The following is a 25,330-nucleotide window of genomic DNA, read 5'->3' on the forward strand; positions in this document are numbered from 1 at the left end:
ATAGTTTCTTTAGTTTTCATTTAGCGTTATAGTTTTTTTTTTTTTTTTTTGAATGTGATCAGAAAAAGAAATGAAAAAAAGTATTAACACTATTTATAGAGTTCTGTGGGAGGGTTCCGAACCACTTCCACATACATGCTGTCGCTTACATTTATGAGAACGAGAATACCAAGAATAAACGACACGCGCATTTTCTGATGACAGACAGATATATGAGGCTCAAGGTAGTTTTCCCTGGTGGTTTATTTTCTCTGCCCGCAGTTCACACTAAGATCGTCTGGCCAACGGAACGCGAAACATGTTGTTCTCAACGACATCGTTTGATTAATTGCCCTTTTGGATACATATGTACACACATATTTCGATATGTTGGCTACAAAGTGGATATTATTCATGGTCTGTGCTCTACTCACAGCGACAACAACCTATAGCCTGGAGGAAGTGAATGAAGGATCAGGAACTAATGGCATGAATGCTTCTCATTTGGATTCAGATCCGGATCCAGATGCCAAACTGCCCAGTGAGGTACAAAAGGCTGTTTGTACTGTCACCGCAGGTGAAGTTAAAGCTTCTGCTGAAGCTGTGACTACAAAGACATTAAAGGGCGTTTGTGGATCGGGTAGATATATATTTTGTTGTCTGCGGTACTGAAACTCAAAGCTCTTCCACTCTTCATTTAGATGAAATGAATCTGGCCTTTCGCCAATTGGAGGATAAACTCTATGAAGAATTACGTTTAATTAAATTAATGTTGGAGCAACTGACTCAGGTCAAGGTTAATGAAACCTTTAGGAAGTTCGACGCACCAAAGATAGAGAGCACCACGACAACAACAATAACTAATATTCCAAAATTTAGCCAAAATGAACTTATACCAAAAGATCAACTGGGGCTAAAGAAAATACCCAAATTGAAATTACTTCAAATGGAGCATAAGCAAATGTCGCAAAGTGGTGGAGGAGGAGGAGGAGAACGTCAACAGGAAGTTGATAAGTTCAATAACACCATGTTGGCCGATCAAGATGTCAAATTGTTTACATATTATTGGAAATTGGATAACTTTACGCAACGCATTGCAAATGTAACAACAACCACAATCAATAGCCCCATATTTAGTATCCGAGGTAAATGGGAAGAGCATTGGGAATCTTAAAACTATATGTATATATATCATACATTCGAATTACAGGAAAATCTCTACAATTGAAATGCACGTTTCACCATTTGAATCGTGAAATGCTGAATTTACAATTAGGCTATGCCTTCTCCACTCCAGAGCAGGGAGTTAGTCATCACAATAACAACATAATGCTTGACATGGGCTTGGGAGGCTTCTTCAAGCAATTGAAATGGACCGATCAGGCGACATTGAAACATAAAATTTCCATATTGGATCAATATCAAAGCCATCAACATCGCAGCCAGGATCTTAGCTCACAAGAGCTAACTAAACTGGATATGGGTTTCTCCATACCGCATAGTGCTCTACTTGGTAGTACTTATATTAAGAACAATTCATTATTAATACAAATTCTTTTATATTTATGAATGATTAGCATTAAAAACGTTAAGAGACAGAGAGAGTGTGACCCCAAACCAATGACCTAAAGCTATTAACTTGGTAGACCTGTTTGCTTGTGGAAGAAAAGACGGCTGCATTCAGAGTTTACTGCGTGCCCCCTTGGCTGTGATATTGAGGAATGGTAAAGCGATTGGATACAATTCTTTGCACGATTTGAAGGCCACAATATCGTTAATGGTCTGATGACGCTCCATGTTGGTTATCTCAGTAGGAGTAGAATCCGTTTCGTTGCTATTGTCATCATTTTGAGTTGAAACAATATGCACAGACAGCACACGACGCTCTTCGCCATCCTTGGCGATAAATTTCTAATGAAAATAAGAATAAATTTAGAAAGTGTTAACCAACACAAAGACTGTACAATGGTCACCTTGAAATAATCCACAAAATCGGATTTGCTTATCTGACGTAGAATGGCCACTTCGGCCTCTTCGCGTTCAAAGTGATAAGTTTGCATGGCAATTTCACCATAGAATTGGCTAAATTGTTGGAAAATAGTTTTCGGTTTCTCCAATTTTTTAACAGCCAAAGCCTCTTTATGGCGTTCGAATTCATCTAGTGGCATATCCTCAATTACTTGCTAATCAATGGATAAACAAAATCTTAGCTTTCTCAATTATCAGTAGTATTATTCCGCGTCTTACCAAATAAGTCTGCAAAAAGTTCTCAATGCGATCCTCGACAAAAGATGGATGCTTCGCTGATTGTACAATGATGCGTATGCCATTGGCCCCATTGACTTTGCGGACACCGCTGAATACAATGTAACCCAATTGCTCTTTGGTACGCAAGCAATCATAGCATGGCTCTGACAGTATTTGAGATACTAAATTAACCATAATGTTTGTGTGATCGGTTTGTGCGCCACATTGCAAATAGAGTTGAGTACAGGAGCTCTTGTGATATTCATTGTCCTTTTCGAACAGATAACTGTCACCTGGACATCAAGAAAGTATTTCATTTAAAATCTATTCCTCTAACAGTAAGAATGTAAGTTAATCTTACCTGCCAAAAGTTTGTATTCACGTTTCTTCAACATTTGACGTGCCAAAATGGGCAATTTAGAGGCATTGGTGGCCTCCAGTCGATTGTTTACACGTGCTGCTATATCAGTAGCTTGCTGTTTGGTCACATTACCAAATATAAAACATTCCGTGTGCAATCGTTGGAAGAACTCTTTAGCAAAACTCAAAACTCTATCGTAGGTCACCACTGAAATGTACAAGAAAATTGGTTTAATATCTAATTTCAATTGAATTTAATATAATCACTTACACTCCATAGCATCTAATAGCTCTACATTGGCCCAAGCATTTTCAGTTAGCAACAAGGCTAAATAATATATAGAATGCTGATACGGTTGTTCAGCTTTAAAGTTCTTTAACGTACGCACATGTTCTTCTTTGAGTATGTCGAAACGTTTTTCATCAATGCGAAAATCAAATAAATGATCCAGCAGCTTTTCGAGAAGGACAACTTGCTTATCGCTAAAACCGCGTATGGTGAACTGTGAGAAGAAAAACATATGTAACAATACACTACAATTTAGTGTAGTTAGAGGCTAACAACTCACATCAATGCCACACGGTTTCCCAACCACATTGAGCTTCAAGCTGGCCAAATCGGCATCATACAAATACTCATTGAGCTGATCTTTGAGAAGCATCACCATCATGTGATTCAAATTACAATTGAGTGGATCCAAATAGGCAATGGGATTGGACATATCAAATGTCATACATGCTTTTGGTTTATTGAATTGGTTGTCCTGCTTGTGCCATACCCGTAGGATAGGTGTGTCCAGTATGATGGTTGGATGTTTGGGTGCATCGCTGGGCACATCGGCAATATCAAAATTGGTTGGTATAAAGCTATTTGGCAGTGCAAGCTTTAGATTCTCATTGAGTTCGCAACTCTCCCAGCGATTTAATATTTCCTTGGGTATCATTTCCACGCCATATTTTGTCTTATAGTATGGCTCCACTTCATTACTTTCTGGATCAAAGCTCTGGCTAACCATGACAATGCGACTCTTTGATGGCACCAGTTCTTTCAGCAGTCCCGATATCAAATCCGGTCGCCATTCATTACTCATATATGGAGCAATTAATACTTCCTCCAATGGAAATATCTGCATAGATGATACCGCATGGGTAACCAAATTTTCGGGTTGCTCTTTTTCCTTAAAACGGAAGCGCATCTCATTCAAGCGTACACACTCGTCGAAAATCCATTTTTTTGGACCCTCTTGGCTTAACATGCGTAAATACTGAAAGATAATGTTTACAATATCATCCACATGATCCAATCCCTCTTGTGTTAGATCCACAACAATGTCAAAGAAACCAAAACCATTTTGGGTATTCTGATGTCCGGCCATAAGGCTGAAAATACACATAAATGAGATTATGAAGACCATCAAAGTGGAATAGCATTCACTTACTCATTGCACCAACCCAAACGCCGCAGTTCCGACAATATACTTCCCTTGCCTTCGTGTCCGATCAAGTGAGTCAAGTAGTTATCGGGCTGAAAGTGAAAATATTGTATACTAGTTAGTTGGAATTGTAACAAGCTATGATCTTAGTGATTGATAGAGAATTCAGGCTATCTCTTTCTTATTGACAATTGCAAAGCACTAGATAAATATATATGTATGTACATATATACGCAACTTACACCAGATTTGTAAAACTCAGTTAGATCATCTGTGGTAAAACTTAATGTCAATGAGCGTATATCCTTGATTGGGACAATTTTCACTTTCTGGCCATAACAATTCTCATCAAACGGATGACGCGACCATGTTGGCACTTCAACATTTTTATTCTCTATTTCGGAGAATTTTTCCATAACCATGCCTTCCAATTCGTCTAAAGATTCTGGGAATTACAAATAATTATGTACATGCATACATTATAATATTCTTTTTACGAAATCAGATTCTTTGATTCTTACCTTTGCCAATTACCGCCAGGCACATAATATTTGCCGAATACCATTGCTTATGGAATTTCAAAAGCTCATCACGGACATCAATATCCCGAGATTTGGGAATATCGGAAAGGGTTGCCTTATTGCCACTGCCAAATTTACTATAAGCATGATCGGGTTTAGCCAAATGCCTATGGACTTGCTTAATGCGCCACAAATCGCTAGATAGATTCTTTTCGTGCTCTGAATTAACCTGCAACAAAAAATATTTTAGTGAAAACCAAGTGTGAAAATGTTTAAGTGCCGCCTTACAGCATTAATTTCCCTCTCCGTGGCACTAGGAGTGAAGAGAGGACCGATAAAGAATTGAGCAAAACGATCCAGGGCTCCATCCAGCTTATCAGGTGCCACGTGAAAATGATACTTTGTCATCTGAGGATAGGTGGCTGCATTGCTGCTACCACCACTCTGTGAGAGGTAAGTGGTATAACCATTTTCATGCGGATACTTCTCCGTGCCGAGGAAAAGCATGTGCTCACAAAAATGAGCCAAACCAGGCAGACTGTCAGGATCTGACATATGACTGAAGAGGAAAGCGAACAGCAGAGAGTTAAAATGGTTCGAATATGACAGAATAATGGCATTCACTACTTACCCAACATGCACAGAGAGTGCCGCTGCCGAAACATCTGTAGCGGGATCACTGATCAGAAGTACCTTAAGTCCATTTTCCAGCTTTAGGCCACGATAGTCACGGTTATCTTGTTGCGATTTCTCAATATTATTCAATCTTTGATGGAGAATATAATTTAGATAATGTGTTTTTCTTTTAACTCTCACTCTTGCCTCACCGTAAGATTGGTTCCAATGATTGCTCTGGCCGCTTGGGCACTACTTTTTGTGCATCTGCTATAGTCATTTTAGGTTTAGACAATGATCCCAAAGTTCTACGAGCTATTAATATGCTGCTGCCTCCAGGTCTAGAAAATGAGACATAAAAATATTAATTAGCTTTTAAATTTTCAAATGCTGTTGGCAAAATACCTTCGAAACCTGAGAACAGCTGCTGCGGCAAAAATCGATGAGCTGCAATTGGAGAGATGGAGACAAGCGTGCCGAGCAAACATAGAGGATAACTAACTATAGGATACACCGATTTGATAGTGGTATAACGTACTAAAAAAATTTTAAAAATGTTCTTGGCTCTTATGGAGAGGGCCAAAAGAATTAATATTTGTAGAAGTTGGTCAGTAATCGTTTCGCAATAACTGCACGGGAACAGAAAACATATGTTGACCAGGGCTGGCTGATAATGTGTTTATGATCAATCGGGCGACAAATTTAAAAAAAAAAAAAAATAATTCAATTTTATTATGCTTGTTTGACAAGAATCCAAATCATATTTGATCCCAGTTACACGTTTTTGAAATCATTTTGATTTTTAGGTAGAATTTAAGGAAAGTAAACAAAGTGGTAGTCAGATATAAAATACTGGCAGTCGGATAAAAAATAACGGCAATTCGACAGCTTCATTGGACAACCCTAATTCCATTTGACTTGGACAACCCTAATATAACCGACGGTCGGGTATTCCGCAATCGCATAAATAAGAAAGAATTTAATACATTTACTGCGCAACTAAAGCACAACGATGGCAGTAGAGCTGTCATATCCATAAATCGGCATCTTCTTCACATATAGTGTGTATGTTCTTTAATATGTAAATAGCAAATAATATTAATTGTTGCAAAAATATGTTGTTTTTGTGCTGTGTGTGTGAGTGAATGTGCAAGTGCGCCTCTTTTTGTGTGTGCATGTGTATGTGATAAGTGCAATACGCAAAAGTAAGAACAGACGGAGAGCAGCAACTAAGCCGCAACACACCAAATTAAAGCTATCATTTAAAAGGTATTTATAATAATTATATCCATCTGTATATATACATATATGTATATATATATTTAGAATAATATATAAATATTTATACTATTATGTATACTGCTCTATATTCTATATTATTGTTATTGTGCCTATATGTATGTAGATATGTACATATGTACATCTGTATGCCTTGTGACTGCTCTGTCCATCAATCAAATGAAATGCTAATCAAATTGTTTATTCACTACTACTAAACAGAAGCAGAGCAACAACAACAACAAATAAATAGGGAATTGCAGCAAGTGCAGCAATTGAGAATATGACGAAAAGAAAAGTGCAAGTGAATGTCATTGATTTATTTTTCACCTGACAAATGGAAATTGTTTCTTTAATTTGCCAAATTACATATTATACGATTCATAAAAATTAAACATTTCTTAACTATTTCTATTTAATTGATGATCATATTTATGATGAGCTTAAAGAAAAGAGAGAGAGAGTGAGACAGAGAGAATAAGTGCCAGTCAGTCAGATGCAGATGGCTGTGTCTGTGTTCGTGTGAGTGTGTGTGTGTAAAAATCGGTGACGGTCGAGTTGCCTGCCCCACATGCCCCATGCAGCATTGGCATGAGAAAATCAATAAGCTCGCAAAAACAACAAAAAGAAGGCAAATGACAAAAAAATAACGGAGACATTTCAGGCACCGGCTTGTGGTGGAAGCTAACAACAATGATTCTGATTTATCATACATATGTACATACATACATCCAAGTTTACTAAAATTTATTACATTAAAAACAATTCAAAGTTATTTTTGGCGCATGAAAATAGTTTTACATGTATTGCGCTATATTGGCATATTTATGTATGTATTATACATTAACAGTTAGGCCTATATTTACTGTCTCATTTGTATTGGTCATCAATTATTCGCTCTTTCTCCTCCCTTCCGCTGTTGCTTGCCTAGCCTAGTCATCCTTTATTTTGCTTAGCAATAAAAGAAGCTCATTTCAAGGTTTCTCAAGACATTTTAAAAAACGAAAGTTAGTCAATACCGTTAACAACTCCAAATTGAATTCAACCGTTACAAACAAATTTTACGAAATATTTAAACTGCTTTAGACAGCATTTATCAACACTGGGTTATTTTTGGTGAAAAACAAAAGACTTCAATGCAAATAACCGTTATTTATTTGAAATATGCCTAAACCAATGGATAAACATAAATAAAGAAATTAAAAAAAGGATATAAACTAACAATTTAATCAAATTAAAAATTTGTTTATAAAAAATGTATGGACCTATGCAACTGTGTGTTAACAATTTTAATAGCCTTTTCACGTATTCTACATAATAATCGGTTAAAAACTTGTTATAATCGGTTTTATTTGGCTTCGACTAGTATTTTTGACAAAATTGTATGCTAAATGTTGTATGCTAGATAGCCATGCAAAACTATAAATAGTTTTTGTTTATCCCATACATATGAAGACAAACAAATCATATAAATAAATATATACAAAGCGTTTACAATAATAATGTATTTACAGAACCAAGAAGATATACATATTCATACATAAACTACATGCGTTGATATTAATAAACTCCGCATCAGGCATTGAGTTGGATAAAAACATAATCAAATTGCCAAGTTCAAAGCTACAAATAAACTAGAGCTTTTGTTGGAAGAAATCTGTAGATACATACATATGTACATATCTACATACGTACAAGGATATTAAATTGGCCACAACAAACATTAATATTCTTGGGAGATTTAACAGGGTATATAGGAGTCGGCCATCCTGAGGATGACGGACTCTTTTTTATTGTTGCAAATTTTCCGTTTCCTGTTATTTAAGCTAAAAGAACTGGTTGTCTGTTCGTCCGTCCTTTTGTCTGTCTCGCTGACTGCCCGTCTGTTTGTCCATATTTTGCGTTTTAAGAGTTTCCAAAAATAGCTCTACAAATCGGCCCATCGACTCACTTGCTCCCCACACGCACGCCGGCGGCCCATTGTGTGTGGCTTCGCATTTTGATTGCAGATATTGTTATTGCAATCTCAATTGAGTTCAATTAGAGTCCGAAAAGAGCGTCGGCTTTGGCATCGGCAACGCCATCGGTTATATTAAAGTGTATATGTATGTACATACATGCATACATATATCTTTTCTTTCACCCCATGAATGGAATGCGTTCGAATCGGAGCGGGTCAATGATTGCTAGCACAGGATCATCATCGATTTCCAAAAATATTCGAATTTATACAAAATTTTTAGTTCACGTGTCACATCTACATATTTATGCTATAAATACAAGTTTAATTAGCAAGTTTTGATTTATAGCACTCATACAAGATCATACATATTCACTAGACCATTGATTAATTAGCATGTCTTAAATCTAAACTAAACTCTAAACTGATTATGTCGTAAGAAACTTATTCGAATTTGATATATGTATGTACATATGTATAGAGTGAATAATTCGTAAAGACCCTCGTGATGGCTATAAATCATTTGAGATCAAGTCGAAACCTTTTTCTGACGTTGGTATTGAAGATAAATGTAAATGTGCATAAACTTATCTTGCAATTGCGACTAATGATTCCTATTACTCTTTATCTTTTCATTTGCAAAATAGATTATCTTCTCTTGGCGCCGCCGCTACCCACTCTAATCCCAGCAGCAGTTGTAGGCAAATACAGTCTTTGATTGCATGACGAAAATGGATAACGAGCAGCCTCATCAAGAGTTGGTCAAATGTGTACTGGTCGGCGATACTGCAGTGGGTAAGACACGTTTAATCTGCGCCAGGGCATGCAATAAGCACGTGTCGTTATCCCAATTGCTATCAACTCATGTGCCCACAGTCTGGGCAATCGATCAGTATCGCATCTACAAAGATGTAAGTACAAATTATGAATGGATCTATTATTATTAGTTTTTAACTTAAATTCTTTTCTGCAGGTTTTGGAACGTTCGTGGGAAGTTGTAGATGGTGTTAATGTATCTTTACGTTTATGGGACACATTCGGTGATCATGACAAAGATAGGCGTTTCGCCTATGGACGATCCGATGTGGTTCTATTATGTTTCTCCATCGCAAGCCCAATTTCATTACGCAATTGTAAAATGATGTGGTATCCAGAGATACGAAGATTTTGTCCCGATGTGCCCGTTATACTTGTTGGATGTAAGAACGATTTACGATATATGTATCGTGATGAAAATTATCTATCATATTTTGGTGAAAAGGGCACATTTGTTCGGTGAGCTAAAAATGGCAATGGGAAAATCAATTGACTTTATTAATAATTTTTTTTTTTTTTTGTGTTTTCGTAGCGCCGCTTTGAAGAGCGATCTTGTGATGCCCGATGAGGCGCGTGCTGTGGCCAAGGAGCTAGGCGTGGCCTACTATGAGACCAGTGTCTTTACCTACTTTGGTGTCAATGAGGTATTCGAAAATGCTATACGTTCGGCATTGATTGCGCGACGGCAGCAAAGATTCTGGATGACCAATCTGAAAAAGGTTCAAAAGCCATTACTACAAGCCCCGTTTCGACCACCAAAACCGCCACCGCCAGAAGTTACCGTCATGGTTGGCAATTATCGCCAGGACATATACAATATGTTCCTCTCGCAAGCGTATACCGATCTCATTCTAGTGGTTGGAGGTGCCATTAAATTTGCCGTTCATAGATTTATGCTTGCAGCGGCCTCCAGTATTTTCCAGCGACTATTAAATACCGAGCTCAGCGATATGGGCGGACGTAGTAGCAGTGAATCAAGCATGGTCAGCTCAACATTTGGTGAGGCGACCATTGCAGATTTTAACGATGACACGGAATCTCTAATCCGCTACGAAACACGCACACAACGGTGAGAGATAAATCTCAACGAATTTTGAGAACCAAGAAAATTATACTTCTTTTTTTCTCTCACATAGAATGTGGGAACATCTGAAGCGACGCTCCAGCTATCAGGCTTTGCCGCTTGTGGAGGCCAAACGTTCGAGTGATCTCTATAGGGAACTACATCATCCCGTATTGCAAAGTATACGATTAGTCCAGGTGGAGAATCAACGAGGGGTCAGTGGCTTGCAAACAATTGTGGCGCTTAGTAAGCTCATCTCACCTCAGGCTTTGCATCAATGTCTGAGATTCATCTATACGGGAACCATTGACAAGGATTGTAATAATCTGCAAGTAAGTGAATGGAAATGATTTTCATTTCATACAAACATTTATTTGATTGCTTTGCTTGTGTTAGGAAATAAGAGAAGCTGCCGATTTATTGGAACTGCCGCAATTAACTCAGTTACTTTCCAAGCCGCAAAGCATTATCGAAAGTCCCAATGATGAGCCAAATCCTCACATATGTCTTGTAAGTTACTTGCATATATATTTGTGAGTTCTATAGCTAAACGGAGTTGTCTATTCGATTTATTATTAGCGCATCAAAGAGAGTATGGAACGTCATTGCATAGGTGATGGTTGTTTTAGCGATGTAACCTTTGAGCTAGACGATGGTCTTATGAAGGTAACAAAGGAACTGAATATATCCCAACTGTAATCAACCATAATCATTATGAAATTTATAGGCACATCGTGCCGTTTTGGTGGGTCGTTGCGATGTGATGCGTGCCATGTTATTAGGCGATTTTCGTGAGGCACACTCCAATGTGGTAAGACGAGAATTTTCAATTTATAATATCAAGTTGCCCATTTAATAGTATTCTTTTTGCAGATTGTTTTCCCTGGAGTTACAATTTACACATTCCATAAGTTACTCTGCTATCTATATACTGACCAGATTCCGCCAATTTCGGCTGTGAAATGCCTTAATCTGTTGGAGTTGGCCAATCGACTGTGTCTGCCGCGTCTACTCAATTTGGTTGAGTGTCGTGTCATTGAAGATCTCACACTTATTTCCCAGAACGAAACGAATGAAACTGTGGATCATTGCCTAAAGTTGCTAGAGCCAGTCAAGGTAAGAGAAATGAAAATGAAATAAAATTCGTATAAACTTATTTATTATCCTTTTTGCAGTTGCACAATGCCCATCAGTTGGCCGAATGGTGCATGTCGTATCTATGCGTCAATTACAATATGATTTGTAAATTCTCATTAAAGGGCTTAAAAGCTTTGCATCAAGATAATCAGGAATATTTGCGTGAGCATAGATGGCCGCCAGTCTGGTATCTGAAGGATTACGATTACTATCAACGATGCCTAAACGAGCTAAATAAGGAGGTTAAGCAAAAGACATCTCGACGGGATTCACCAAGCGATGATGAAGGTTGCTTATGCTTTACTGGGGGTAAGTCTTTAATCATTAATTCAAATCCATAACACACACACACACAGAAGCATTTTCACAACCACACACACACATCCTTGCCATTTCCAATTGATTTCATTTCTTAAATGGAAATCAATTATTTACTAATTGGTTAGCTCTTTTTTAAACTATTGTATATTTTCCACACGAAATGGATATCGCTAGAGCCCTCTAGATCGAGTGGTTTGTATTTGTCCTTTCCTATCTTACCTACGCCTACGCGTCCTTCCTATATTTTGTGCGTTTTCGTTTCCTTTTTTTTTTGATCATGCTAAAGAATAAAAAAGATAAACCCAACCCGATATCATCCAATCACATTTATTAACATGCAATATTTGGACAAAGTGTTCTCTTGCTGGCTGTTAGGTAAATCCAAGCGCACAGGTGGAGCCGGTGGAGCTGGAGGTGGAAGTGCACCAACGGATAGCACTACAGGCGATAATCAAATCTTTAATAGCACAGCGAATTCTATAAATCACATTGATCTGGAAGCCGATATGGATCTGAATCTCTGACACCCGGCCTTAGGGCCTGGCAGGTAAGAAAGTTAGATAAAGAAAGAGAGTTCAAAATGCCAAAATTGTTTCTGAAAACCCAACAGTATGCATCATAGATCAGGTCAAAAATGAATTCTATATCCCTGGAATTAATCGATCCGTCATAAAAATTATTTAAACAAAGTTATCCCCATACAATATGTATGTCGTCTTTCTAAGTCGATACGATAATCGCTTTTTACGATATTGGGCAATGTACATACAATACCTTTCAGGTTGAGGGAGTATGGGAATTTTGTAAGGGTGTTCAAACTTTTGGCCTAAATGACGACGATAACTTTATATCGTTTTTAATACATGATTTAAATTCCTTTATATATAGATCACTGCGCTTCATTGTGATCCTGCCGGTACTGATCTGTTTTATCTGTACAATTTTAAGTATTTTGATACTTTTCCAATTCCACACATAACAAACCTCATGGAGGAGGGGCGGAGCACACAGTTGGAAATGGCGCCGCGTCTGCTTGTGACAATGCGCAAAAATTTTGCCTTAGTGATTACCATAGATGAATCGATCTATATACATATATATGTGTATATATATATAGACATATATCTATATAGATACTAAATTAGCTGATTGCCGAACAAGGAAGCATTTTGCTAAATTGCTTCTGATTCTTGATATTTACATATATACATATATACCCATGCCTAAATCTAATACAACAATTTGGTATATTAAATATATATGTGCATATGTATATATGTATACATATGTATATGCACCGGAATCGAATTCCCTCAGACATTTGGTGTATAATATTACTATTAGTAACGTGAACAGAAAATACCCCTACTATATACATTTGTACTTTTACCTATAGACATGTATGTATGTATATGTATGTGTATATTTTTGAATTCCAACTTACGGAAACATTTGTCTAGCCATTAGCAACTAAGCCAATATCTCATAAGTAACAATGCATTTTGTACAAAAATGATATAGATTAAAAAAAAAACCAAAAAAATAAAAACCAAGTATGACAAAGTACCAACAGAAAAAAGAAAAACTGCAAAATATTTCAATTCAAATTTTTTTATATCTTGTAATTTCATTGTTGTACACATACATATATATAATTTCATAACATCCATTTAAATCTCATGTATGTAATTTCTTAAGACGAACTGCCTGCTCCCCTATGCTGCCCTCCTCAATGCTTAATTCGTCCAACATGGCAAGCATATCTTCATCGGATATTAGAACTTCTACCTTATCACTGTTGTTATTCGTCTTGGCAGGAGGAGTAGTTTTTCTCCTCTCTTCCTTCGATTCATCGAGAAGATCTGTAAGCTCCTTTTCTAGATCCAGATCTTCATCTTGGAGGGCAGCGGTGTTGGACATAACGTCTTGAACTTCTTTATGCTGATCCATAGTGTCGCGTACATCGGCCAATATTTCATCAACATTATCGTATTTAAGTCCCGAATCGGTGAGCACTTTCTGCAACGTTTTCGAACCGATTTTATAGGCATCCAGCACGACACCACTATTCTGGGCCTCATCCACACTTAATTGTAAGGATTCAATATTGTGCAGTGCAATGCTTCGACGCTCATGATTTTTTTTCCAATAGATGTCGTTTACGTAGATAAGTTTTGGCCATTTGCCTCTTGTTCTCCTTGAGATATTGACGCACTTTATCATCATTGAATTTGATATTTACTTCAAGGGTTTCTAGTTGCTGGAGAAGATTAGCCTGAGTCATCTGAAGATTGTGCATGGCATGATCGGCCTCGCTGATTACGAGATTATGTTTATCTTTATTGTCTGCAGGTATTTTTATTAAATGAATGCAACGGGTTGCCTCTTTCATTGTGAATTCCAAACCAATAAGATTTTGAGTATTTAAGTGGTGTACACATGTAGTTAAATCTCGATCAGTGGCTGTAGATATATTGGAATCCTTGCAAAGGTCCTTGAAGCCGTCAAAATGTAGCAGCTTCCCACGGTTTTTATGCAATACTTTTTCAATTATTTCATTGCAAATATTCTAAGAAAGAACATAGAGGTACGGTGTTCAAATTGTTATTATAGAAATTTTGATTCAAAGTGTCTTACCTGTAAAACTTCTAAATGTACCCATTCCATAGATAAGTTTCTGTCCAAACTCTCAGGCACAATGCTATTTTTAAGTCGCTGCCAACCCCAAGAAAGGGGACGCTGCACCAGGCTTGAGATTAGCCAACTACTCCAAGAAATCGACGAATCATATTCATATATGCTGAGAAGTCGCAATAGTTTTTGTTCATGCATCTCTTGAATTACGGTATTAAGACAAGCGGGTACCTGTTCACCTCTCATGAATTGCAGTTGCAGCTCTTGCAAACTAAAACTGCATTTTCTATGGAATTTGCAATAATGCGTAATTAGATCCTTCCAAAATTTCATCTTTATGTCGTAATCTTCGGTGTTGAGATGTCGCGGACGAAATATGGAAAATAGCATCTGCATTTCCGCGCTGTCTTGCCATTTATCCGGAAATGTAAAACTACTAATGTCTTGTTGTGTATTTGTTTTAAGCATTTTTTTTATTGTGTTTTTGTCCAAAAGTTTTGTAAATAATAAAAGCGATTGTTTTGATTTGGATGCTTCAGCTGTGTGTGTAGTAGTGTTGGAAAGTGCAAGCACAATACGATTTCGATAAGCATATCGATAGATTTTGTTCTACATTTTTTTACTGGTTCCATTTCAACCCAGAGTTACGTTCAGTACAAGAATAAAATAAAAACTTTTTAAACTGGACTTCTGCGTACAATTAGATGTATATAAAAGTTCAAATTTAGTCTACTTTATGTCGACATCTACATGGCTTTTGAATTAAACTCAATATTAAATTAAGCAATTTCAGCCCGATTGTGCTACGTATGTAAATGTAGCAAAATAACATTGTATTGATTTCAATTGTAAGTAAAACGTTTGTTTTTGAAATGTACCATAATTTCATCAAGAACCAGTTCTAGATACCAGTACTAAGGGCCTAATACATAAGAAGAAAAAACAGCTGTGACGGAAGGCCACTAGATTTACAATTTATGTGGAAAAACAGTTTTCAAGTTTTGGCAAAAGTGTTTTTCAATTGATATTTAATAATTTATCTCGCTTGGCACGATTTGGAATCATTTCATTTGGGTATCTCAAAAATGTTCTAAAGCACATTCATCTTTCCCAAAAAAAACGCAGTGTAAATACAAAAAAAGGAGGAACCTGTGCTCTCAACGTGCTCCCCGATGCGCTGCTATTGCTGCACCATCCCATCACCGCCGCCACCACCTCCTTTGTAGCCATCAACATCTCAGTCATCATTATCATTACCACCCAATTCAATTAAACGACCAGCTGCTGAGTCACGCTTTCAATTTGTTTTTGCTACAGTTCCCGGGTCCCATTGTCTTCGGCGATAACAAATTGAACGACCGGTGCCAGAGATTTGCTTCGGTTCTCTTCTGTTTTGTGGCAAGAGCCTAACCAGAAAAAGACAGAAAGAGAAAGAAAGAGAGAGAGAGATACTTCGCGAGTGAATTTCAAGACCGTGTATCCAAAACAAACTGGCATTTGGCTCAATCCCACCCACCTACTTAGAACGTCTTAGATATCAACATGCAAATGCTGGACGAAGATGATCATATAGCCCTGAAGAAGCAATTGGCTAAAGGTAATTACATTAAGTGCACCTCAAGAAGGGGCCAAAAAACTTTTTAAAATAACTTCTTATATTTAAATGCATATATTTAGTTTATTTTAACATGTTTACCCAAATACGAATGTTGTTGTTCCTATCGTCTTTAAAATGCGGATGCTTTTACAAAAATAGGAATAGGTTTAGATTCGCAGATAAATTTAAATGGGGAGATTCCTCCTTCGGTCTCAGTTTCTTGATAATGTAAAGGATTTTTAAACTTCGTAAGCTTGTGTCAATATCATTTTAATGTATAAACCATTCTGACGTTAATTATGACACTGAAAATAATTCAAATTCGAATGTAATTGATGTCATCTACGTCCGGGAAATGTGTGCGTATAAAGAATTGAAAATCACTATTCGGTCGTCAGTACAGAAAATTTTTAATTATTCGAACGAGACTCAATGCGAATTGAGTCCAAAGATTATACATATGTATGTATGTATGTATGTACATACATGAGAAAAGAGAACGTCAATGAAGACTTAACAAGCATTTAACTGAATTTACAATCAATTAACTAAGCTCAAATATCACTTTCGATTTCAAATAAATTTGTCGGTAGCTTTTCAGTGAATGTGCTGAAATTTAGTTGTCTTAACCCAAACTCATTCGAAAATGGCTTTCAAAAGCTGTTGGAAAACGAAAGATGACCGAATAATTTAATGTAATTTTATTCCATTAATGGAAAATGTAGACAATGAGAGTGACGTTTATACCATAAATAGTTATGGACATGAAAGCTAGAAATGTTTCAGATTGTAATGCGTATGTACAGAAATATTATCGAAATCATGCAATTTTTGAAAGCACGCGTCTGAGAGATGATTTCATAGACTAAGACATAGATTAAATAACATTATTGAACCAGGCATTAGAAGAGTGACGAGTGACTGCAACAAGTGAATGGAAAGTCTAACAATAAAATCCAATCTAAGTAGTAGGATCTTTGGCTAATCAAAGTTTGTTTACACCAGCTCTCTCTCTCACTCTACCTCCCCCTTTGCCTTTCGCACACACGATTTTGGCGGTTACAATACAATAGTTTGATTATCGGCAGTGTGAATGATAGAGCGAGAGAGAAAGATGGGAACAGGTGATTGGCCTTATGAGGTGCTAGCGGTATGATTGTAGAAGATATAGAGGGAACGAGAAGAAACAACAAAATTTGTCAAGCTTTTTCGACACTTTGAAATAGGGTTTATACCTGGTCATTGCTTTGGTTTCATTAAAATTGAGTTTTTCGTAACGTTTTAAGTTCAGTTTGTCCGTCTTAATGAGCATGCATATACATATGTACCTATGTATATATATATGTATATATATAGGTGCAGATACAGGTGTATATACGGCCATACCTACCTATGTACATACATACATACATATGTACATGTATGCGAACGAAGCGTCGTCAACGACGCGCCGCGCTTCAACAAAAGTCGACGTCGACTTCGACTTCGCGTCGCATCGTTTTCAACGACGAAGTGACAAATAAAATTTCATTCAAACGCGTTTCATGCTTGTTTTCGAACGGTCAACATATCGTTTCAAATCGGATCGAATTGAGAGTGTTAAAAGCGTAAGCTTTGAGATTTTCTCCCTTCTTTCGCTCCGCCGCTTTCCCTACGGCAGATGTGGATATATATTTTATTTTTTTGAGAATTTTCAATGAAGTTGTAAAGGAATATAAAAAAAAGCTGTGAATGCTTTAAAAATATAATCTCTGTGATAAGTGCTAAGCGGCGATATTCATTTAAGTAACTCACTCACTCACTCACGCAGTCAGTCAAGTCAACAATAACAACAGCAACAACAACAAAAAAACGAGGCAAAATGAAAGTTCCCACTCGCGACACGAAATATTCATTCAATTTGAAAATATTTAAATTGCATAACGATAAGAAATCAACGAATGCCTCACTGGCATCATCCACAACCAATCCCCCAACATCATCATCACCTGTGATCTCAGCAAAAAGAAACTCATGGCGGGCTTCATGGCGTGCTGCCTTCGGTACTAGCAACAATAATAACAACAACAACAGCAGCGGAGGTGGTGGAGGCAAGCTTAAATCATCAACAACAGCAACAAAAACGGAGAGCAGCAGCAACAACAACAAGAATAATAATAATAACAATAATAATAGCATCGAATCGGAACAGTCAGTTGAGAAATGTTATTATCATCAGAGTGTCGCGGATCGCATGATGTCGCCTGCTGCTGCCAATCCCATTTCCAATCCCAGTCAGAAACAGAATCACAATCAGACCACCTCCACAAATTCTCCTACTTCTCCTCACATTGATGAACTGATGTGTAAGTTAAACAATCAATTGAATCACTGAACACACTCAATCGGCGTGTGCCACTTGTTCATGCCCTCTTCTTCCTCTCTATCTCTCTCCCTCCCTCTCTGTCCGTCTATTTGACATGGTTATCTCGGGTTTAAACAAAGATTGTGTTTCTTTCTTCTTTTTTTTTTTTTTTATAAACTTTTCCATTGACAACAAACGAAGGGAAAAATTTCCAAAAAAGAAATGCAATTTTCGGAGGGGATGACTTTTCTGACACACAAAGAGGGCAGAGATCGTCGAATCCCACAACCGCCCCCCTCTTCATCCATCTATATACATACACATAAGTAATTTCGATTAGGGTTTTACTATCAGCACACCCCCAATTAGAATTTTGGTTATCTAAGGGGTTATCTAACAAGGTCCCTTCAATTCGATTGACGTAAATGTTTTCACAATTTTTCATAAGCAAAACTAATATACAAAATCGCAAAAACGATTGAATTATATATACATACACATATATATTTGTAAATGTAATTATATATACACATAAGTGCACTTGGAAGAAAAAGACTTTGTTTTCGATCATGTCAGGATATGCCATTCTAACAAACTGAGCCGGGTTCTTTCTCCCTAGATATGCCACTTCCCATTAACCCATTCATTTCTTTATACTTAAAGTGTTATTCCTTTTGTAATCTCCCTTAATTTACTTATTTTATTAACCTCTGACAAATTAACAATACAAATTAGACAAAAATAAATAAAAAGGAACAGAGTTCTTTTAGGTTTTTTTTTTCAGACAAAGTTCAAATTGGTGTTAACTATATGCATATATTTATTCAGTCATTTACCTACAAAGTATTTAGACCAGCTAAATTAATAATGAGAATAAACATTTATTTTTAAATGTGATTAGGTTTCCAACTTTTTTTTTTGTTTTACTTTGTAAAATAATCAATGGCAAATATTTTGTAATTTTTATCTACTTCTTTTCATCAGATATAGGGAAAATGAAGATGAAGAATTGTAGGACATTGAGTTGAATCACAAATATTATAGCAAGGTGTCCTTAGCTTCAGTTTGCTTAGCTACTTATAATTTATAGATAATAATAATAATTCGTCATAATTTTCTTGCAAGAAGATAAGAAATAGGAATCACCTTTGATTGTTATTGATTTCATTGCTGGTTTGGGGTGCAAATTTGCAGAATTTAGATAGATATCAACCATCCAAGAAATTCCCACTCATTTGATTTTGATTGGCAGACGACTTTTGACTATTGACTATTGACTGTGATTATGTGAAACATATGTACATATGTTTAGCTATGTAGGGGTCGGTTTGGGGGAGATACAAGTACATGTTATACTCCAAGCACAACATGATGGGGCACTTGTTGATAAAATCGTCAATTGGAGATCTCTCTCTCTCACTCTCTGTCTCTCTTACATAGTATTGGGTGTGGATATAGTTATGGATTTGGGTGTATGTGCGTGTGTGTGGTGTGTGGTGTAACTACCAATATCTCTATGGTCATTTTGGACATTTTCAACTTGCGATAAGCTATTCGTTAGCTAAAGTGCCCCCCGATAAGAAAGGTGTGTGTGTGTGTGTTAGCCCATTGTCACACTCTCTCTCTCTCTCTCTTTGTCTTCTTTGCCACACTAATAATTCAACTCTTTTGTACTCACCTTTTAGTATTGTTGGTGGCGCATCGCACATGGTTCGTTTTAGTATTCGATATGATTTCCCAATTTCGCCAATATTCAGTTCAATTGTGTGTATTTACGGCTAATATATAATCATTCCCGGCAGTCAGTCAGTTGGTTTGCTTGGTTGGTGGCCATCAATGTGTTGCGCTTGACGCGTTTGTTTTGCTGCCGATTGAGTAAAAATGTTTCCGGTTTTTGGTTGTTGCTCTCGCTATAGACCAACCTACATACAATAATAATAAAAACACACACACAACACACACTCACACACTTATAAACTTTCTATATAAAAACTATATAGATGTGAGCTCAGTCAGTATATATCGGTGAAAACAAAAATAAGAAACGTGTTAACAGTGATTACTAATTACAATTGAAGCTCATGTGCAACGATTTCTAACTAACTAGAATAAAACAAAAGGAAGTCACATCAAATATGCCTGAAGCATTGCATTTTACATCGATCTTTGATCTGATCATACAAAGTGGTGCGTTTATCTACATATATACTTAGTCTCTCCCTCTTTCTACACCTGTTTGTTTGATCTTGACACCACCAAGCCACGAGCCTCTTGAACTACTTTTCTGCTACTTTGCGGCTTAAAGTTCATTTTGAAATGTGTTTTTACAGTGCAACAATCAAATAGGACAGTTCTTATATGTATATAGATTAATAGTCTTGGGATTGTGTTTAGCAAAAAATTGATTTGAAAATTCACATTTTAAACGTTTTTCTTCCCTTGACCCCCACAAAGAGCGCCGCTTTCATTAGTGTTCAGAGTGGTTTTCTATGCAAACTTGTTGCGCTTGGCCCTGTTGAACCGAAGAGAATGGCATTGAATTGGCCATAGTTACAGTTTCATATTGCTTAGGGTCTCTGATTAGAGCGAGGATTGTTTTAAATGATCGAATCGCAATTAAGTTAAGATTTATAACCAACAACTTGACGTATTGTCTTTCATAAGCTAAAACATTCTGTTAACTAGTAGTTCGCAAAGTAATTAAATCTTAATGTTTTTGTCTGCGACCTTAGCCCCTTTTAAGTTGACTTTAAGCACACTATTGATCCGGAATGCCCCTTTTTGGGAGAAAAATCAATTACCTAAAGGTTTATGTGCTTAAATTTCTAGTAAACTTGTGTAGTAAAGTCTACAAAAAACAAAAATCACCTACTAAAAGGAAAATCTCTAGTATGTACTCAACATTAAGAAGCCATTTGAAGGGCTTAGATTACTTATAAACAATTATTTTCACAATTATCTTCATATAATTCAAAATAAAGTTCATTTGATGGACGAAATAAAATAGATTTGAATTTTTGACTCATCATTTTGTTCAAAAACAAAGAGAAGTAATATTCAAGTGTTGTTGTTTCTCTATGCAGATAACTTTTAAGTATGTAGTTTGATTTGACAAATGAAGAAAGTGCTACCCAATCGAATGAAATTCTAGAAGTGTTACCTTATCTCAAGAGAAGCTGTCATAATAATTTGTTGTATTTTATTTATTGTTGCCTCTAGAAAATTGACAGTATTAGTTTTCCACTTCCGGATAATATTGAGTGAAATTATGATTAGATTAAGTTAACACGGATGAAACACATTATCTATGTATGTCCGGAAATGCCGCGAGGGCTTGTCCCTAAAAAACACATTCCCAATGCTGTATAAGATTGTTGATGCTAAAATTTACCATAAACTGTAAAATGAACAATTGAAGTTGATGATTTAAGGCATTGATATTAATTGAAAATGTTTTATTTATTACAGCAATGCCATGGTTTGGCATGGACATTGGCGGTACTCTGACAAAGCTGGTATACTTTGAGCCCAAGGATATTACGCCCGATGAGCAGGACCGCGAAGCCGGTATCTTACGAAATATCAGACGCTATTTGACCAGAAACTCAGCATATGGCAAAACCGGACATCGAGATACGCACTTGCAGGTAAGAGTAACAGTAAGAGTAAGAGGGGCAACACGCAGCACAAGGTTGATGTTTTAGACATTGCCCAACGATCAGCGAGCGACATCGACAACAACCAACCAACCAAACAAACCAACGAACTTAAGAAACAAACAAGTCAAGTTAGTATTAGTTAGTGATTTTGTAACCAAATGTCAAGATGTATGTCAATACGCCAGGCAGGGCATTAGCATCGCATCTGATCGACTTGCTCGTCTCTTAACATCATCATCATCATCATCATCATCATCGTGATCATGATCGTCATCTTATCGGCTTCGAACCGGGATCTCGTATCTCGGGGGTCGTCTGCTGACTTTATAATATTGTACGTTGCTCGTTTGCTTTAGCGACCTTCAAAATGTGTACAAAACAAAAATGATCCACACTCTCCAGTCAGACATTCGGATAGGCCAGATGTTTTTTGTTTGGTGCATTTGCATCCCTTTTGTCAATGCTAAAATATGGAAATTTATCTAATGACGTTGTAGCCATTAGTTTTGGTTGGCCACAGACCAGAACATAGATTGTTATTGTGGCGAATCTATGTTTAGTTGCAGTAGGAGATTGATCTTGGATATCAAAAGTTAAGAGGCAAACTTTGTTCTTCGATCAATCCTCCCTCACTCTAGAGACGAAGAGACTAAAATTAAAAGGGTATAAAAACTAGCTCCTTGGTTTTGTACAATTTTTTCCCTCTCTTTTTTCCAACACTTTCGCCACATTTTTTGAACTTTGATTGTCCGTCGGTTGGTATATAATATGTACATATATAGAAGCGTCAACAAGTTTACATGGCGTCGCATTCATTGACTTTTGACTGCCGACTGTCGGGTGTACGTTCGTCGTTCTGTATTTGCGTAACTAATTTCCCTATACAACACACACAATTCGTGGTCAAGAATGTCTGTCTCAGGCCTAATTGTTCCACGTGCTCTTATGTAATACCTATTTGAAAATTTATTAATAGAAATATTATAATGCAAATTTTGTGTAATTTATATAGATGGACAATGTGGAAATACGAAAGCGACGCGGCTCATTGCATTTCATACGATTCCAGACCACAGATATGGGTAATTTTCTATCCTTGGCTAAGCAAAAGGGCATGGCCGAATTGGTAACCACTGTCTGTGCCACCGGCGGAGGTGCATTCAAATTTGAGAAAGATTTTCGTGATCAAGTCAATATGAAATTGGCTAAGTTCGATGAATTGGATACATTAATTAAGGGCATACTATTTGCCGATCTGCACAATCGTACGGAATGCTATTACTATGAAAATGCCCGAGATATTGTGTAAGTTGAAAACAAATTGTTTAATAGATACCTTTTGATACTAATATTTATTATTATTTTTTTCTTTAGAAAAAGCGAGAAGCGTGCTTTTAATTTCTCTCAACCATTTCCATTCATCCTGGTAAATGTGGGATCAGGTGTATCTATATTGGCTGTCTATGGACCAGATAACTATAAACGCATTTCGGGCACAAGGTAAACATCAAAAAAAGACACTAAATTCTTACTGTGAAGTGTTATTAGGAACTTAATCTTCCAATAAGTTTATACTCAAGTGTTTTCGAGACAATGGAATGAAAAATATTCTTAAAACTAGGAGATAACGTCATTTATATGTTATCAGTTTGTAAAAGGCCAAAGCTTTATTCACAAACTTAGATATTGTTTACTAGAAGGGTAATTCTCCAAAGAAGTTTGATTTGTAATAATTTCTTTTCTTTATTTCAATCGTCTTGCTTAGTTTGGGTGGAGGAACATTCCTGGGACTATGTTGCTTGCTAACTGGCTGCACCACATTCGAAGAAGCCATTCAATTGGCTACCAAAGGTGACAATCGTAAGGTGGATAAACTGGTCAAGGATATCTATGGCGGTGACTATAATCGCTTTGGTTTGCCTGGCGATTTAGTAGCCTCTAGGTAAGAGAAAACTTATTTTCAACTCTAGTAAATTGAAAATTTAAGCCCATCGTAATTGAATTTGCAGTTTTGGGCAAATGCACATCAATGACAAACGTGTGTCGGTGTCCCGCGAAGATTTGGCCAATGCCACGTTAGTGACTATAACCAATAACATTGGCTCCATAGCCCGTATGTGTGCCTTGAATGAGAAGATCGATAGGGTAAGTCAATTGTAATTGATAAAATGATTTCTTGTCATATATTTATTCATCACCTTCTTGTCTCTGTTAGGTTGTTTTCGTGGGCAATTTCCTGCGTGTGAATCCAATTTCAATGAAGTTGCTTGCCTATGCAATGGAATTCTGGTCAAATGGCACCATGAAGGGTCTGTTCCTTGAGCATGAGGGTTATTTCGGTGCCCTGGGATGTCTGCTGCAGTTTAATGGCGAATTGGCAGCTGCCCTTAATGAGGGTCTAGATCATGGCTGTGAGGGATTAGAAACAACTGAAGTGCCAACGAATTCCGATAACATCCGGTCATCGCCGGAAAATCCTTCAGAGAATACAAACTGTACTACAACTAGATAGTCGCCAGTGGCAGACGAAATATGTGCCATTCCGTCTCCAAACATTTGTAGTCCGCATGTACAGTTAGATAATGGATATGGCAATACCAATAGATCGATCCCCTCTCCTTTCTCTCCTTCCCCCCTTTAATCAATTATCTCGCTAATTAACTTAATTTTTTTCGGCTATAGTCCATCAAGAGAACAACAACTACAACAACAAAAAGAAAAACAGAAAAACGCGCACAAAAATTGAAAATGCAACAAATTTCGTAAAAACAAAACAAAAACAAAGAAAATAGCGTGGTTAAAGTGCCTGCTGAACAAGCAACGAATTTTTTCGGCTCAATCTAAGGTAGAACTTTTATTCTCAAAAATTGAAATCATTCTGTTTCCAAATAAACAATTACTCTTTTAATCTAAGCTAAACAGAAGAAGTATTACAAATACTTGAAATCATCATCAAATGGCAAATTAATAAAATACAATTCAAGTACATTTTCCGCATACACATGTATAACCGCGTGTATCTATATATATGTACATATATGTATATGTATGTCTATATAGTTATATTCTAGACACATAACCTATAAATAACAATACCTTTTATATATATATATGTATATATATATATGTACCTACCATATACATACATAGTCATTCAGGCATACAAGACTAAGTTTTTATCTTGGAGTTATGTCAGTGTACATGATTTTTAAGTGGATCCTTTTAAAGTTTCCTGTTTGTGTTTCTTTATCTATTCCTTTTTTTTTTTGTGTATCATTAGGCAATAAGTTTGTGGTCATTTAATATGTAAGGTTCCAAATTGTCGGCAGGTGAATAAAAATGAAAATATATTGTTTATAAAAAGTA

General features: G+C 36.6%; 5 protein-coding genes across 9 annotated transcripts; 3 read left to right on the top strand and 2 right to left on the bottom strand.

The window, feature by feature from the left end:
* The first annotated feature begins 43 nt into the window (after positions 1-43).
* On the top strand, positions 44-1,548 carry LOC137574809 (uncharacterized). The gene is made up of 3 exons (XM_068287235.1): positions 44-619; positions 681-1,124; positions 1,190-1,548. The coding sequence occupies exons 1-3, from the start codon at positions 367-369 to the stop codon at positions 1,546-1,548; spliced, it is 1,056 nt and encodes a 351-aa protein (XP_068143336.1). The 5' UTR covers positions 44-366.
* Positions 1,519-5,903, bottom strand: Ide (Insulin degrading metalloproteinase). The gene is made up of 13 exons (XM_068287195.1): positions 5,561-5,903; positions 5,368-5,496; positions 5,172-5,306; positions 4,829-5,099; positions 4,541-4,769; positions 4,262-4,464; positions 4,026-4,111; positions 3,156-3,966; positions 2,858-3,089; positions 2,588-2,794; positions 2,227-2,519; positions 1,953-2,162; positions 1,519-1,890 (listed from the first exon to the last, which is right to left on the bottom strand). The coding sequence occupies exons 1-13, from the start codon at positions 5,641-5,643 to the stop codon at positions 1,660-1,662; spliced, it is 3,120 nt and encodes a 1,039-aa protein (XP_068143296.1). The 5' UTR covers positions 5,644-5,903; the 3' UTR covers positions 1,519-1,659.
* Positions 5,904-6,071: 168 nt separating this feature from the next.
* Positions 6,072-13,331, top strand: RhoBTB (Rho-related BTB domain containing). Of its 3 annotated transcripts, none has more exons than XM_068287202.1 (12): positions 6,072-6,424; positions 9,041-9,304; positions 9,367-9,668; positions 9,742-10,278; positions 10,346-10,604; positions 10,669-10,782; positions 10,852-10,938; positions 11,000-11,083; positions 11,146-11,388; positions 11,448-11,718; positions 12,106-12,277; positions 12,619-13,331. In XM_068287202.1, exons 2-11 carry the CDS (start codon positions 9,116-9,118, stop codon positions 12,252-12,254), a joined length of 2,235 nt encoding a protein of 744 aa, XP_068143303.1. In that variant the 5' UTR covers positions 6,072-6,424; positions 9,041-9,115; the 3' UTR covers positions 12,255-12,277; positions 12,619-13,331. The 3 variants fall into 3 exon arrangements, with proteins under 3 accessions (XP_068143303.1, XP_068143301.1, XP_068143302.1); XM_068287200.1 differs by having other exon boundaries at positions 6,073-6,424; positions 12,085-12,277; XM_068287201.1 differs by having other exon boundaries at positions 6,073-6,220; positions 12,085-12,277.
* LOC137574801 (charged multivesicular body protein 7) lies at positions 13,326-14,986 on the bottom strand. The gene is given in 3 exon segments (XM_068287218.1): positions 13,326-13,872; positions 13,874-14,299; positions 14,368-14,986. Coding segments are annotated over 3 exon segments (1,356 nt in total). The 5' UTR covers positions 14,833-14,986; the 3' UTR covers positions 13,326-13,407.
* A 305-nt stretch (positions 14,987-15,291) lies between these two features.
* fbl (pantothenate kinase 3 fbl) lies at positions 15,292-25,330 on the top strand. 3 transcript variants are annotated; one of them, XM_068287208.1, is made up of 8 exons: positions 15,945-15,961; positions 17,772-18,306; positions 21,774-21,952; positions 22,977-23,269; positions 23,339-23,464; positions 23,730-23,906; positions 23,974-24,109; positions 24,180-25,330. In XM_068287208.1, exons 2-8 carry the CDS (start codon positions 17,823-17,825, stop codon positions 24,474-24,476), a joined length of 1,692 nt encoding a protein of 563 aa, XP_068143309.1. In that variant the 5' UTR covers positions 15,945-15,961; positions 17,772-17,822; the 3' UTR covers positions 24,477-25,330. The 3 variants fall into 3 exon arrangements, with proteins under 3 accessions (XP_068143310.1, XP_068143309.1, XP_068143312.1); XM_068287209.1 differs by lacking the exon at positions 17,772-18,306 and having other exon boundaries at positions 15,292-15,961; XM_068287211.1 differs by lacking the exons at positions 15,945-15,961; positions 17,772-18,306 and adding an exon at positions 20,369-20,492.

Source organism: Drosophila tropicalis, unplaced genomic scaffold (assembly GCF_018151085.1).
Source record: "Drosophila tropicalis isolate 14030-0801.00 unplaced genomic scaffold, ASM1815108v1 contig_463, whole genome shotgun sequence".
Lineage (NCBI taxonomy): Eukaryota > Metazoa > Arthropoda > Insecta > Diptera > Drosophilidae > Drosophila > Drosophila tropicalis.